Below are 11,640 nucleotides of genomic sequence, written 5' to 3' on the forward strand. Positions count from 1 at the left end.
CATTGATTCTGCAAACACTTATTCCATTATCTTAAAGCCTGTTAGCAGGCCTATTGGTGTCTGTGCATGCCTATATATTTTGCTGGTAATAATTATTTCTCACATTGCCCAACTCCAGCTGCTTTCAGCAGAGGACTCAGCAGCAGAAGACAGGGTTGTACCATGCCAGAGTCCAGGCTCCAGTCACACAAAATGGGAATGAGACTTCAAGTACAAGTAATGTCACTAATTGTAGCTACCCATGGTGCTGGGGAAGTGTACTGACAATGAGTGACATGTAGTCAGGGCTGGAAGCCAGACTCTTTGTCAGGTGAGAAAGGACAGCTGAGGGTGAGGTGCAACAAACAGCCTGGGTCTTGGAAATAAGAACACTGCATTTCATCAGACACAGACAGCAAGCTACCTCATGCAGCACCTCCTGCCAGCAGGAGGAGAAGGAGCCCTGTGTGATCTATAAGCAAATGGCTCCTGCAGAAGCATTCTCAGTATTTCCCAAGGTGAGACCTATGTTTCTTACCATCTTTTCTTGTGCTCAGCTGGTGAGGGCTGACATAAGCTTCTTGGTTCTCAGGGCTACAGCTGTAATAACCCTCCAGATTTACACACGAATTTTGCTCAGGACAAGCATTGAATTCAGCATAGGAACACTCATCAATATCTAGGAAGAGGAACACAACTTACACAGATACTTACAGCAGCATCAAGGCTGGTCTGCTCTGGACAGGATAAGTTCAGTGTAAATCGGTAGCAACTCTACTTAAACAGTTCCAGATTTATAAATATAGATACATATATATATGCAATTAAACTTGAATTTGAGGGACATGCTTAGTGGGCATGGTGGAGATGGGCTTATGGTTGCACTAGACAATCTTCATGTTTTTTTCCATCCTTCACAATTCCATGAAATCAGAATGCTGCCCTTCCCTGAAACTAGCCCCCATTCACTTATAAGCCCGTCACTTTTTACTCAGATTGTTTGGATTAAGATGACAATTAGCATCAGCTCTCACTCATAGTTCCAGGGTGTCATTCAAACCTAAGTGAAGTCAGTGGTCGGGGAAGAGAATCTGCCCACGGACCATGCTGAAAGCTGGACTGAGTGTTCAAAAGTCAGTACAGAATAATAGTAATGTCAAACAGTATTTATGGATGCATGTCAGCAGTGAAGATGTTCAGATAACTATGCAATAACCAAATGCATTAAATACTTAATGTTCAAAGAAGTAGGTTAATAAACAGCAGTAATTAGCAAACCACAAATACTGTTTGTTTAATGAAAGTTACTGGAAGCATCACAGGTCTAATAAAACAGAGTGTATCTGCTTCACAAGAACAATGCAAACACTAAAGAGACTGCATAATACAACTAAAGTTTGCATGACAAACATAAATTCTCAAATACCTAATAGAAAAATATTTCATTTATCTATTAAGAGAAAAGAATAATAACTGAGGAAGCAATATCATACCCTCCAAACTATTCACTCCAAAATTAACTACAACTCTGTCTTCACCCTATAATAGTGGTTTCAGTAATCTTTGCAAAGTTTACAAGATTCACTATGACTATAAAGCCATGGATTCAGGTCGGATATTAGGGACAATTTCTTCTCAGTAAGAGCAGTGAGGCAGTGGCACAGGCTGCTCAGGGAGGTGGTGCAGTCACCATCTCTGGAGGTGTTCAAGAACCTTGTGGATGTGGCACTGAGGGATGTGGTCAATGGGCATGGGCTGATGGTTGGACTAGATGAGCTTAGTGGTCTTTTCCAACCTCAATAATTCTGTGATTCTATAATTGATAGTCATACAGATAAAACCCCTAGTGGAATAAAACTCCATGAAAATGCTTCCCTCAGGGACAGGATTATAATAAATAACCTTTCACGTCTGTATCAATCACTTCATACACGCGCTTAACCATGTTCTTCAAGGAAGAAGAAACCTCTGCTAGTGGAGCTGGTTGATGCAGTCCAATCAGAACCTGAGAGGCCACTGTCCCAGCATATATTTCTGCATGGTTACTCTGGATATGGTGCACAGAAGCATTCAAGGGCTGTAAGGCACCAGTAATCTGGAAAACAAGTGAACAAACCTTTATCAGTACAGATGTATGCCAACAGGGCATAACCTATGCAATGATTAACATCAGAAACTGAGTGCAAAAAGCACCGTCAGTAAATTCAGTAAAACCACAACATTTAGGTTTGTATTCATACAATGTGACCCTCTTATTATTATCACATTTTACAAAAGCATCATACACTGCAGATCATGAAGTCTAGACCCAATCTGTCATAAACTCAAAGCTGAGCTGAGCTGTAGCGCACACTGCTTAAACAAGAAGAAAACTGTTTCAGAACATGAAAGCTTTCTCTGCTTTTTGGCTGAGACCTGAAAAATTTACTTAACAAACTACTAGATCAATTTTACTCAAGCTCCATGAGGACAAGGCTGACATTCACCAACTAGGAATACATTAGGCCCAAACTATAGGAGGAACAGCTGGCAAGGTGGTGTCCAGCTCACGAGACCATGGGCTCCCTCCTGGACTCAAATAAGTGGTAGTCAGTGAGTAACAGAAGTGTGGAAGCAATGAACCATGCACAAGAGCCCTTGTGTTCATACATACCACGGAATGCAAAAGACGTGAATGATTCAGAAGGTGAGAATCCACTCTAATTAATTCATTAAAATCCATTTTCACAAGGACTGTCACGTTGTACCAGAACTTCCTTTCTGAAATGTACAAAACAAAATACCCAAGTCACCTGAGGTCTGATGCCACAGAAAGCTATGGAGCTGTAGAAAGGCTCTGAGAAACCAAAGCAAGCTTTAACTTTGAGATTAACAAGGATTCATGTGCAGCCACTGGCTCCTGCTCCAGCATGCTGCAGACAGCAGTGCCAGCTGAGGAGGAGAGGCCATGCAAAGTCCAATGGACCCATAGCACACTCTGTTCAGTCCCATAGGCACAAGCACAGAAACCAAATTTCCTGGAGTCAACCCAAGGCAGATCAGATCCCCATGTTTGCGTTATAAAGAGTTATGGTAACAGTTGTTCTGCCCACTCCCACTCTCAAAAGGAAAAATTGAGCACATTTCTATTAGAAGCAGTCTTGAATTTATCAGGAACATACCCTCTGGCTTTGGATTCACACAGCCTGTTCCTTTGGATGAGTTGCAGCATTTTTTCAGCCCTGGACATTCAGCATCGAACGTGCAAGAATAATCAGATGTTTCCATATTCTCCATTGGACAAATACCAGGTCTTGAGGCAAATACACTCGACCTGTTGAGTGCTAAGTAACAAAAATATTTCTGAGGACAAAAATATAGAAAATTGTTTCCATAAAACTGCCGTTTCATTTATAGCAAACATGTCCTTACATTTTATAAAATTGTGTCTGTTCAGAGATTTTCATGAGGAAAAAACAGCAGTCTATTATTTCATTTAAAAGTCATTAAAAATACTCAGAATTTTTGAACTGCCAATTTTCCATTAATGATAATGTATAGACAGACAGACGGATTCTAATTGTGAAGAAATTAGAGCACTACAAGACAGAAAACATACTCAGTGCCAGCTATGACTAATCTGAACAACATATAAAGATCAAAGTAAACAGGTAGTGTCTGTACTAGAAATCTGGAGTTTTCATTTAACCATTTCTATTCGTTCCACTCTTACAAATTTTTGATCCTACAAACTCTGGATTAATATATCAGGTAATTGATGTCAGCTTGGAGAAAAATGAAAATTATTCTTGCTGTAGAAGAAGGCTGCAGCTCAGTAAAACTACTTGTAACATAGCAAAGTTCATAGCAAATGAAGTCTATACCAAATTACAGACCCATCTTGAATGCCATTTCTGTGAGTTTTCAATTTCTTACCAGAAGGCTCTGAATAAAAGTAAATCTGAGGTTTCCAAGAAGTTGAAGGGAATACCGAATCTATGCCTTCTGGCCTCAGCAAAGTAAGCTTCTTAAATAAGTAAATGATGTTGATTAGTCAAGTTTTAGACTAAATCTCTGACACTTGCTGCTACATGCATGTGCCAGGTTCCTTTCTCAGCAAATCCATGGTAGACTGAAGCCTATTGCAGAGAGTTTTGACTTTGTAGCACACTCCAGAACAAATCTCATTTTTAGCAGTCTGAATCCCCAGTTCAATCTACAGTCCAGGGATAAAGCTCAAAACACCCCACACAAAACTCAAAATGTATAATTTTCAGCCACTTCTACAACAGGGCTTACAGTCAGATTTGCAAAAATAGCCCATTATAACCAATGTTCTTAATCTGTGTTTCTTGGGGTGTCTCATATTATACTTGCCAAGGCTAATTAAGAAAACAAAACATCATTAAACAATGACAGTCCCTATCTCTGTTGAAAAACCAGCCAAAGCCCACAAGCTTTGAGACCCCTTGGCAGTTCATAGACTACTTGAACGTGCAATTTTAAAGATTTGTATGCAGCATATATGGGACAACACCTTTCCACACCTTTATATCGCATTTAACATACTTCATGTATATACTTTGTGTATATACCATCAGTGAGCACACACTTTACTGGGTCTGTGAGCAGCATTTAAGCAGAGCCAGTGTTAGATCTACAAGATCTTTGGGTAGCAGGTAAGGAAAATGTACCCTGTGCAATCTGAACCAAGTTTGTTCTGGATCTGGGAAGCCTAGTAAGCCTATTCTACTCCCCAGAATGAACCAGGACCTTCTGCTGATTTGCAGGACTGACTTTGCAAGCCTTTCCTCCAAGAGGATCCTACTGCTAGAAAGTCTCCTCCTGATTTCAGTTGTAGTTCAAAAAGGTTTGAGATTCAAAGCAGCATCTTCTACCCAGGTTCTCTTCTGCCATGTTGAATCATGGTATAAACCATGGGTGTCCAGCTGTTTGGCTTGCTTGGGCAGCACTGAGTGAAAATGAATTATCTTCGGCCTCATGTAAAATATATAGTATAGTTAATGTACATAGAAACAATACTTATTTTTTTAATATTTATTTTATATAATTCTTAGAACATTAAAAAGGTAATAAAAACACAAAACTAACAGGTTGGATGTGTATGGTGTAAACAATCTAATGGGTCACATGCAATCTCAGAAATCACTGCTGAGTACTGGCCCGGTGCCACACAAGCCATTTATCTGAAATCTAAAGACCATCATTTTTGCATCAGTGGAAACAGAGATAGATTCATATCACATTTCTACCTAATTTCAACAAAATCACTTTGCAAATTTGATTTACACTTTCCCTTTGATCAGCCTGGGGATGGTCTCCCAGAGCTATGCCATACACCAAGCTGGGGAACAATCTGGCCAAATGGTCCATCAGTCAGAAAACATAGGCTTTCCTTCCTCATTTTCTGTATAAACATTCAGAAAGAGAAACAGAGCATCCACGACTTAGCAAATGAAATCATCAGCCTGTGCCCAGGAGAGCTGGGGGCATATCCCAGGCAGTGGGTGCTAAGTGACACTGCTGGCTTCCATCTAGCCCTCCATCCTTCCAGGTGTCAGAGGGCTGGGGACTAAAACATGGCATCCCTCTCCGTCATCAAAATGGGGAGTAAATACATGATGCACAAGAAGAAGCTCCTGAAGAAGTCTGCTGCAAAGATCCCTCTAAAGCTGTCACTAATGAGGCTGCACCTTGAATCGTGTGTTCAGCTTTGGTCTGCTTACTACAAGAAAAGTATTAAGGCCCTGGAATGTGTCCAGAGAAGGGAAGTAAAGTTTAGAGGGACAAGTCTAACAGGGAACAGTTGAGGGAACAAATTATTCAGTCTGGAGAAAAGGAGGCTCGGAGGAGACCTTATCACACCCTACAACCACCTGAAAGGAGATTATGGCAAGGTGGGGATCAGCCTCTTCTCCCAGGTAACAGTGACAGGACAAGAGGTAATGGCCTCAAGTTGCACCAGAGGAAGTTCAGGTTGGATATTAGGAAATATTTCTTCTCCAAAAGAGTGTCACCAGGCATTGGCAGAGGCTGCCTAGGGAGGTGGTGAAGTCACCATCCCTAGAGGTGTTCAAGAAATATGGAGATGTGACACTGAGGGACATGGTCAGTGGGCACGGACATGACAGGCTAGTGATCTTTGTGGTTTTTTCCAACCTTAAAGATTCTATGATAGACAGACCAGTGGTTCTCATCAAACAACCTCGTTTTGGGCATCTTCTAACCTTCCTAGCCTTTACCTGCTCAGATGGACATTGTCCATCCTGATTGCCTATCCAGGGCTTAAGTAGGACAGCAGGCAGCATGAAGGCATGCCAGCTCAGCAACTGATAAATGATTAGTGCCCTTTCCTATGAAAAACTAAAATGTATTTACCAGAACACACTCATGCTAGAGGAAATTTGGCCAGGACACAGCAATGATACGATGTGGGAGCATTCCCAATACTCACAGTGCTTTGGCACCTTCCTGCTCTGGGGGGAGGGGGAGGGGTGCTCCAGCATTGTCTGCATGCAGTAACACTCCTGTCCCATAGTTTTCTGGTGGCAGTACTGGGGAGGGGCCACACCACAGCTCTCTCTGCCCCAGTGACACCCAGCAAGCAGACATCTGCATACAGGTCTGAAAGGTCCAAGCCCCACAGGGGAGCTACCTGGACACCTGAAATGAATGGGTTTTTGGCTTTACAGCTGTTTTCTGAAAGTTTGAGGAACCTCAAGATCTACTTGGTGTCTGGGGACCACTTGCTGTCACCATCAAAGGCACCAGGCTTCACGCTCCATACTGTGTTGAATGCAGCATAGAGTGCTCTGGGGGTAAAAATAAGTAAGTGACAAACAGGAATCACATACTGGGTGTCTCGCAGTGGATACACAATGATGTGATACAAACCTTGCTGCAGCTGCAAAAGGCAGATAGCATCCTTCCCCTCTTATTGCAGTGTGAATATAAAGTGCTGTCTGGGGATAACCCTGGGATTCACCTCAGGAGATGATAAATAATTCTCTGCTCAGAGAGAGGCTTAGCAGAGCACTGAACCACACAATGAACAAGGAGCACTGCTGGGATGCTCTTCAGGGGGGTTCTTCTGCCCTTGGAAACATGGTCCTCAGGGCAAGGCAGCAGGTCAGCAAATGAAGAGGGTTATTTGTCCTCAGGCAAAAGGAGAGGAAACAATGGCTGTTTTCATCTAGTTCTAATTTTAGAATTCTAGCACTTCCTTGCTTTTAAAGACTTGATTTTAGAAATAGGTGAAGCTGTTTCTATGTATGCATGCCCATGTCTAATACTATCCTAATGGACTGATAGGCAATTAATGAGAACTACCAGAGCAACTTGATTAACAATTCAGTTACTTCTGCCCCAACAGCAAAGAAATAAGAAAAGCAGAGTCTCCCGTATCCTAGGCAGGGATAAATGTTTCCTTCTGGCAAGAAAATGTCAGGGGCAGACAGAACCAGATGACTGAAAGGTGGTGCAGCCTCTTCAACTGCTGATAGGATGGAAAGTGTGCCAGCATGGATAACACCAAGAAGAAAATGACAGAAGTTCAGCAGAATCCTGTGCAGTAATTTCAGCAGTTACAGTTTCTCTTTTCATCATTTATTTAAGACTGTGTCTAGACAGTGCATTACCATTCATTGAATATATATATATGACTAATGCCCTGAAAAGCAAAGATACTGGAATAATTTAAACAGAGAAATCACCTAGAGGCCAAACAAATCATTTTATGTTTTAAAATATTCCCAATTAACTTTGACAGGAAAAGAGTCAAGGTGACCACAGTGTTTCACAACCAAACCTGCCCAGAGCATATATCCACAATGTGGTGGGGGCAGATTAGAAATCTTTCAGCTAAACTTTACAGGAGATTTACAGATTTGTTTAAGTTACAGGAAATAAACTCACTGACACCTCTTAGGCCTACAATTTCTGAAGAGATGCTTTTAAAAGGCATATAATTATAGAGGGAAAATTATTTAAAGTGTTAACCAGGATGACTCTTTATCCAACCAGGAAGATTTCCAGAGGTTCTGAAACACTTCAAAAATCACAGTTCAAGGGGTTTCTTGCATGAATAGAGAGAACCAGAACTAGCCAGTCACTCTTCAACATCTGGCCAACATGGTTATTTCCTTGTACTAGGGAATTAGAAAGTAGTTTTCTCCAACTGCTTCTCAACTTTGTCATCAGATTAATTTACTTACTCTATGCATGTGCATACATGCATGCACACGTGTATATTGAAAGGACCTTACTAAACTGACTATTCAACATTAATTAGACTTACTAGAGACTTCCTCAGTCCTGGAACTGCTGCTTGGAAAGTATACACTATTTTGGGTGGGTCCTTTGCTCATCAAACAAGACTGCCTGGAAATTCTGTAACCTGTAGGTCACATTTTGCCCTTGTTGACAGTCCACCACAGTCACTGAGGCAAAACAATTGCAGGATACAATAGTGAGGGGTGATGTGTGCCTCCTTATGCTTTTCTTCTCTAGCAAATTGTTTTAAGAATAAAACACAACGACTACTTCTAGGTTCTGATCCTTCTGTCAAAAGCATTCTCCTGCTAGATACAATATTCTTCTATTCTTCTTTTGAGAGAATCTTATAAAAGAAATGTTTGGAGATTCATTCTCCAATGCTCTGAAGTAATTTAAAGGCAGGATAAACACATTCGTCTTGACGCAACCCATGACAAGACATATGGCTCATAGCCTCTCATGTTTCATTATATGATTTGATGCAGGGATGAGTTCAGGGACATTCCCATAGAACTCAGTCACTTAAATCTTGTGACCCAAAAGGAGAGCCAGGGCTGCAATAGGACCTTTCCTTTTTGATCTTTTGTCACAATGTTGACATTATGTAAATTCCCATGAAAAGAGGAAAATGAAGAAAAAGCAATGTCATGCTGAAAACCAGGGACAAAAGAAAACAACAAGTCTTGTAGAAGTTTTCTGGATGCTGGAATAGTCTAGTGCTGTCCTATCTAATCCAAGATATCTGTTCAGGTTAAAATTATGCCACTTCAATAAAAAGCTACATTTAACTTAAAAAAAAGTTTATAGGTATAATTTGAGTCTTCTCAAACAAATACATATAATCCAGTGCAAAATGGTACCTGAAGAATTTTTTTTTTTTTGCAAGCATAACCTCAGCTTGATGACAGACGTTCTTAAAGAACTTCACATAAGTAAATCATAAGAACTTCGTAAGTAAATCCCTGCTTTACCAAAAAGGATTCACAAAACGTTTTGCTCCATGTTAATGCCATTGGAAACATGTTAAGTTACACAAACTTACTTTGGTAGACCAACAAATACTGGGACTTTGTCAAAGGAACCCATTGGAGATTCTCCGGATACACATTTTCCACAAAGAATCCCTTCCAACTCTGAGTCAACTATTGCTAAAAGTAAAGAATTTCTTGTTGCAATGTGGTAATACTAATGTGGAAAGTGGGAAAAGCTTCCAAATTGGAGTCAAAGATGTTTAAGTCCTCTAGAGTAGTGTCTTACTGCAACTCAGACGTTAGATCAGATCCACTAAAATGTTCACCATTTTCAACAACATAGTCCTAAGTAACCAAAGCAGTACTTGAGAGAATAGATCCTAATGTAGGTTTGGTGAGAAAGCAGGGTGCAACCGTCTTGCCCAAACCATCAGGTTGTTTTAAATCAACACCAAAATTAACAGACAGGAAACTGATCCTGCTCCAAATCAAAGGAAATGCTATCCTAAATGCATCCTAAATTACTTTTAAGAAAAAATAAGAAAAAACTCCTACAGTAAATGCAAGCATCCCAAAAGCAGATACAGCACATTTCAAGTCTATGAGTTACTCGGCCACAGATATTAGACTCGACAAATAACAGGTCCTTTGAGAGGTATCAAGCAAGTGCCATCTTGCTCACCTGGAACTTTGGTGAATTTGTGAATAAATGTGGTATGTAGGAAGAACCAGGAGCATTAGTGTTTCAGGTCTACTCCTTAACATGTTGGACTAAGTTCACTGTGAATTTCTACAGACTTCTGTTTCAGTGAACGGCCCAGACCTGAATCAAGTCTTTGCATTAAGTGAATTCTCTTTCAGCAAAAGCATTTATTTCAATAGTTAATCTGACTAAAACTTACCTAAAGAGCAGTAGAGCCCAACTTGTTCATATCCTTCACAACAATCTATAAGGTTGATGGTCTCAGGGACTTCAACAGTGTGATACTGTGTTTTGTAGTACATCTGGGGACATACCATCCATGGTATCCATCCACCACAGGAGGTGTTTTTCTCATAGGACTTTTGGTAGGCAACCATCTTAAAAACATTTTTGGTCAGGCTATAGTTGCACAGATGATAGCCTAGCAAAGAGAGGCCTCTTTCTAGGAAAAAAAAAAAAAAAGAGGGATCAGACCTAACTTTTCACCCCACAGCACATGTTCTCTGCAATTAAAGTTAAAAATAATTAAAAATTAGTTAAATAGTTAAAAATAAGTATAAAATGCTAAGAATCGTAGGAAAACATTAAAAGAATCAACACAGATGAATGATATCCAGGAATGCTGATATTAGGAGTAATGTCACTTCAGAAAATGAACAGAAGAATTAATTTGTAGTGACTGCTTGTCATAGCAACCATTTCAGTCATAAAAGAATGCATACTGGCAGAGAATTCAAAGAGTTTTCAGTGCCTTTAGGTACAAAGTAGAAAAAAGGCAATTTAACTCAAGTAAGTGTAAAGTAAATTAATATCCATTAATATAAATGAACTGTGGAACAGAATAGGCAGTTCCAGAGCAGAGTCATCCCAGTACTTTAGATGTCCACTTGAGGCTCATGCTGCAGAAGTGTTCGTCTAGCTCTGCTGACTATTAATGGAATGAAGCACGAGCAACTCATGGGCAGATGAGTCACAGGAGATGTCTGGAAAAGACATCCTTTAGACACTGCCCCTGGCTAAAACTGGATACTCATACATCAGTGGGAAGCACTTTCAGGTTATCTGGCACAAAAGGTATTCCTGGAGCTTCTGTGCTGCCTTTCTGCATTTGTGGTAAACAGTATTAGATCAAGTCCTCCGAGAAATGTGGCAGTTCATTGACTTCAACTTAAATGAAAGGTGTGGTAAGTTCATTAGCTACATAATATCACACAGGTCTGAGATGGAACTCCATTTTTGATGTTCTGAAACCAGTGGTGATGAGGATTGAAGTTAGTTTCATTACATGTCCTGCTTAAATCTAAAGTGCTTGATGGGGAGCAGTAAAAAGAAAAACAAACAACAAACAGATGGAGTTGAATTAGCAGTGAGCAACCTACAGTCATATTACAGACACCAGGCTGTATTTTAATTAGATATTATACAAGCCTTAGGGTTGACTCACTCTGTGTCCCATTTGGAAAGGAGATGGGATAGAATTAAAAAGGCCTATAACATCCTTTAGTCAAAGCAAAAGAAGCTTCAATAAGGATAAACATGATTTATCTGAAGAGTATGGTAAGATTGTTTCTGAGAGCTGTTAGGGACCAGAGCCTGACAACAAACTGACTGAAGTTAACACAGTGTGCATAAACGTAAGATTAAAATATGTATGCCTTATTTGTACAGCTTGCCTTTTTTTTCAAAGATGAAAAATGTAAAAACAAGAAACAA

At 40.2% G+C, this 11,640-nt stretch overlaps 1 protein-coding gene across 1 annotated transcript in view; it reads right to left on the bottom strand.

Annotated features, from left to right (window-relative positions):
- UMODL1 (uromodulin like 1) overlaps nucleotides 1-10,244 on the bottom strand; it is a 39,929-nt gene extending 29,685 nt beyond the window's left edge. The window contains exons 1-5 of the mRNA XM_065740850.1: nucleotides 10,127-10,244; nucleotides 3,137-3,302; nucleotides 2,633-2,735; nucleotides 1,882-2,074; nucleotides 518-658 (exon numbers count right to left, since the gene is read on the bottom strand). Of these exons, the coding sequence (XP_065596922.1) occupies nucleotides 518-658; nucleotides 1,882-2,074; nucleotides 2,633-2,735; nucleotides 3,137-3,302; nucleotides 10,127-10,244 (721 nt within the window). The remainder of the gene's footprint in view (nucleotides 1-517; nucleotides 659-1,881; nucleotides 2,075-2,632; nucleotides 2,736-3,136; nucleotides 3,303-10,126) is intronic.
- Nucleotides 10,245-11,640: the final 1,396 nt, after the last annotated feature.

Source organism: Cyrtonyx montezumae, unplaced genomic scaffold (genome assembly GCF_038088225.1).
Source record: "Cyrtonyx montezumae isolate F1298 unplaced genomic scaffold, pur_monq_1.0 scaffold_3, whole genome shotgun sequence".
NCBI lineage: Eukaryota > Metazoa > Chordata > Aves > Galliformes > Odontophoridae > Cyrtonyx > Cyrtonyx montezumae.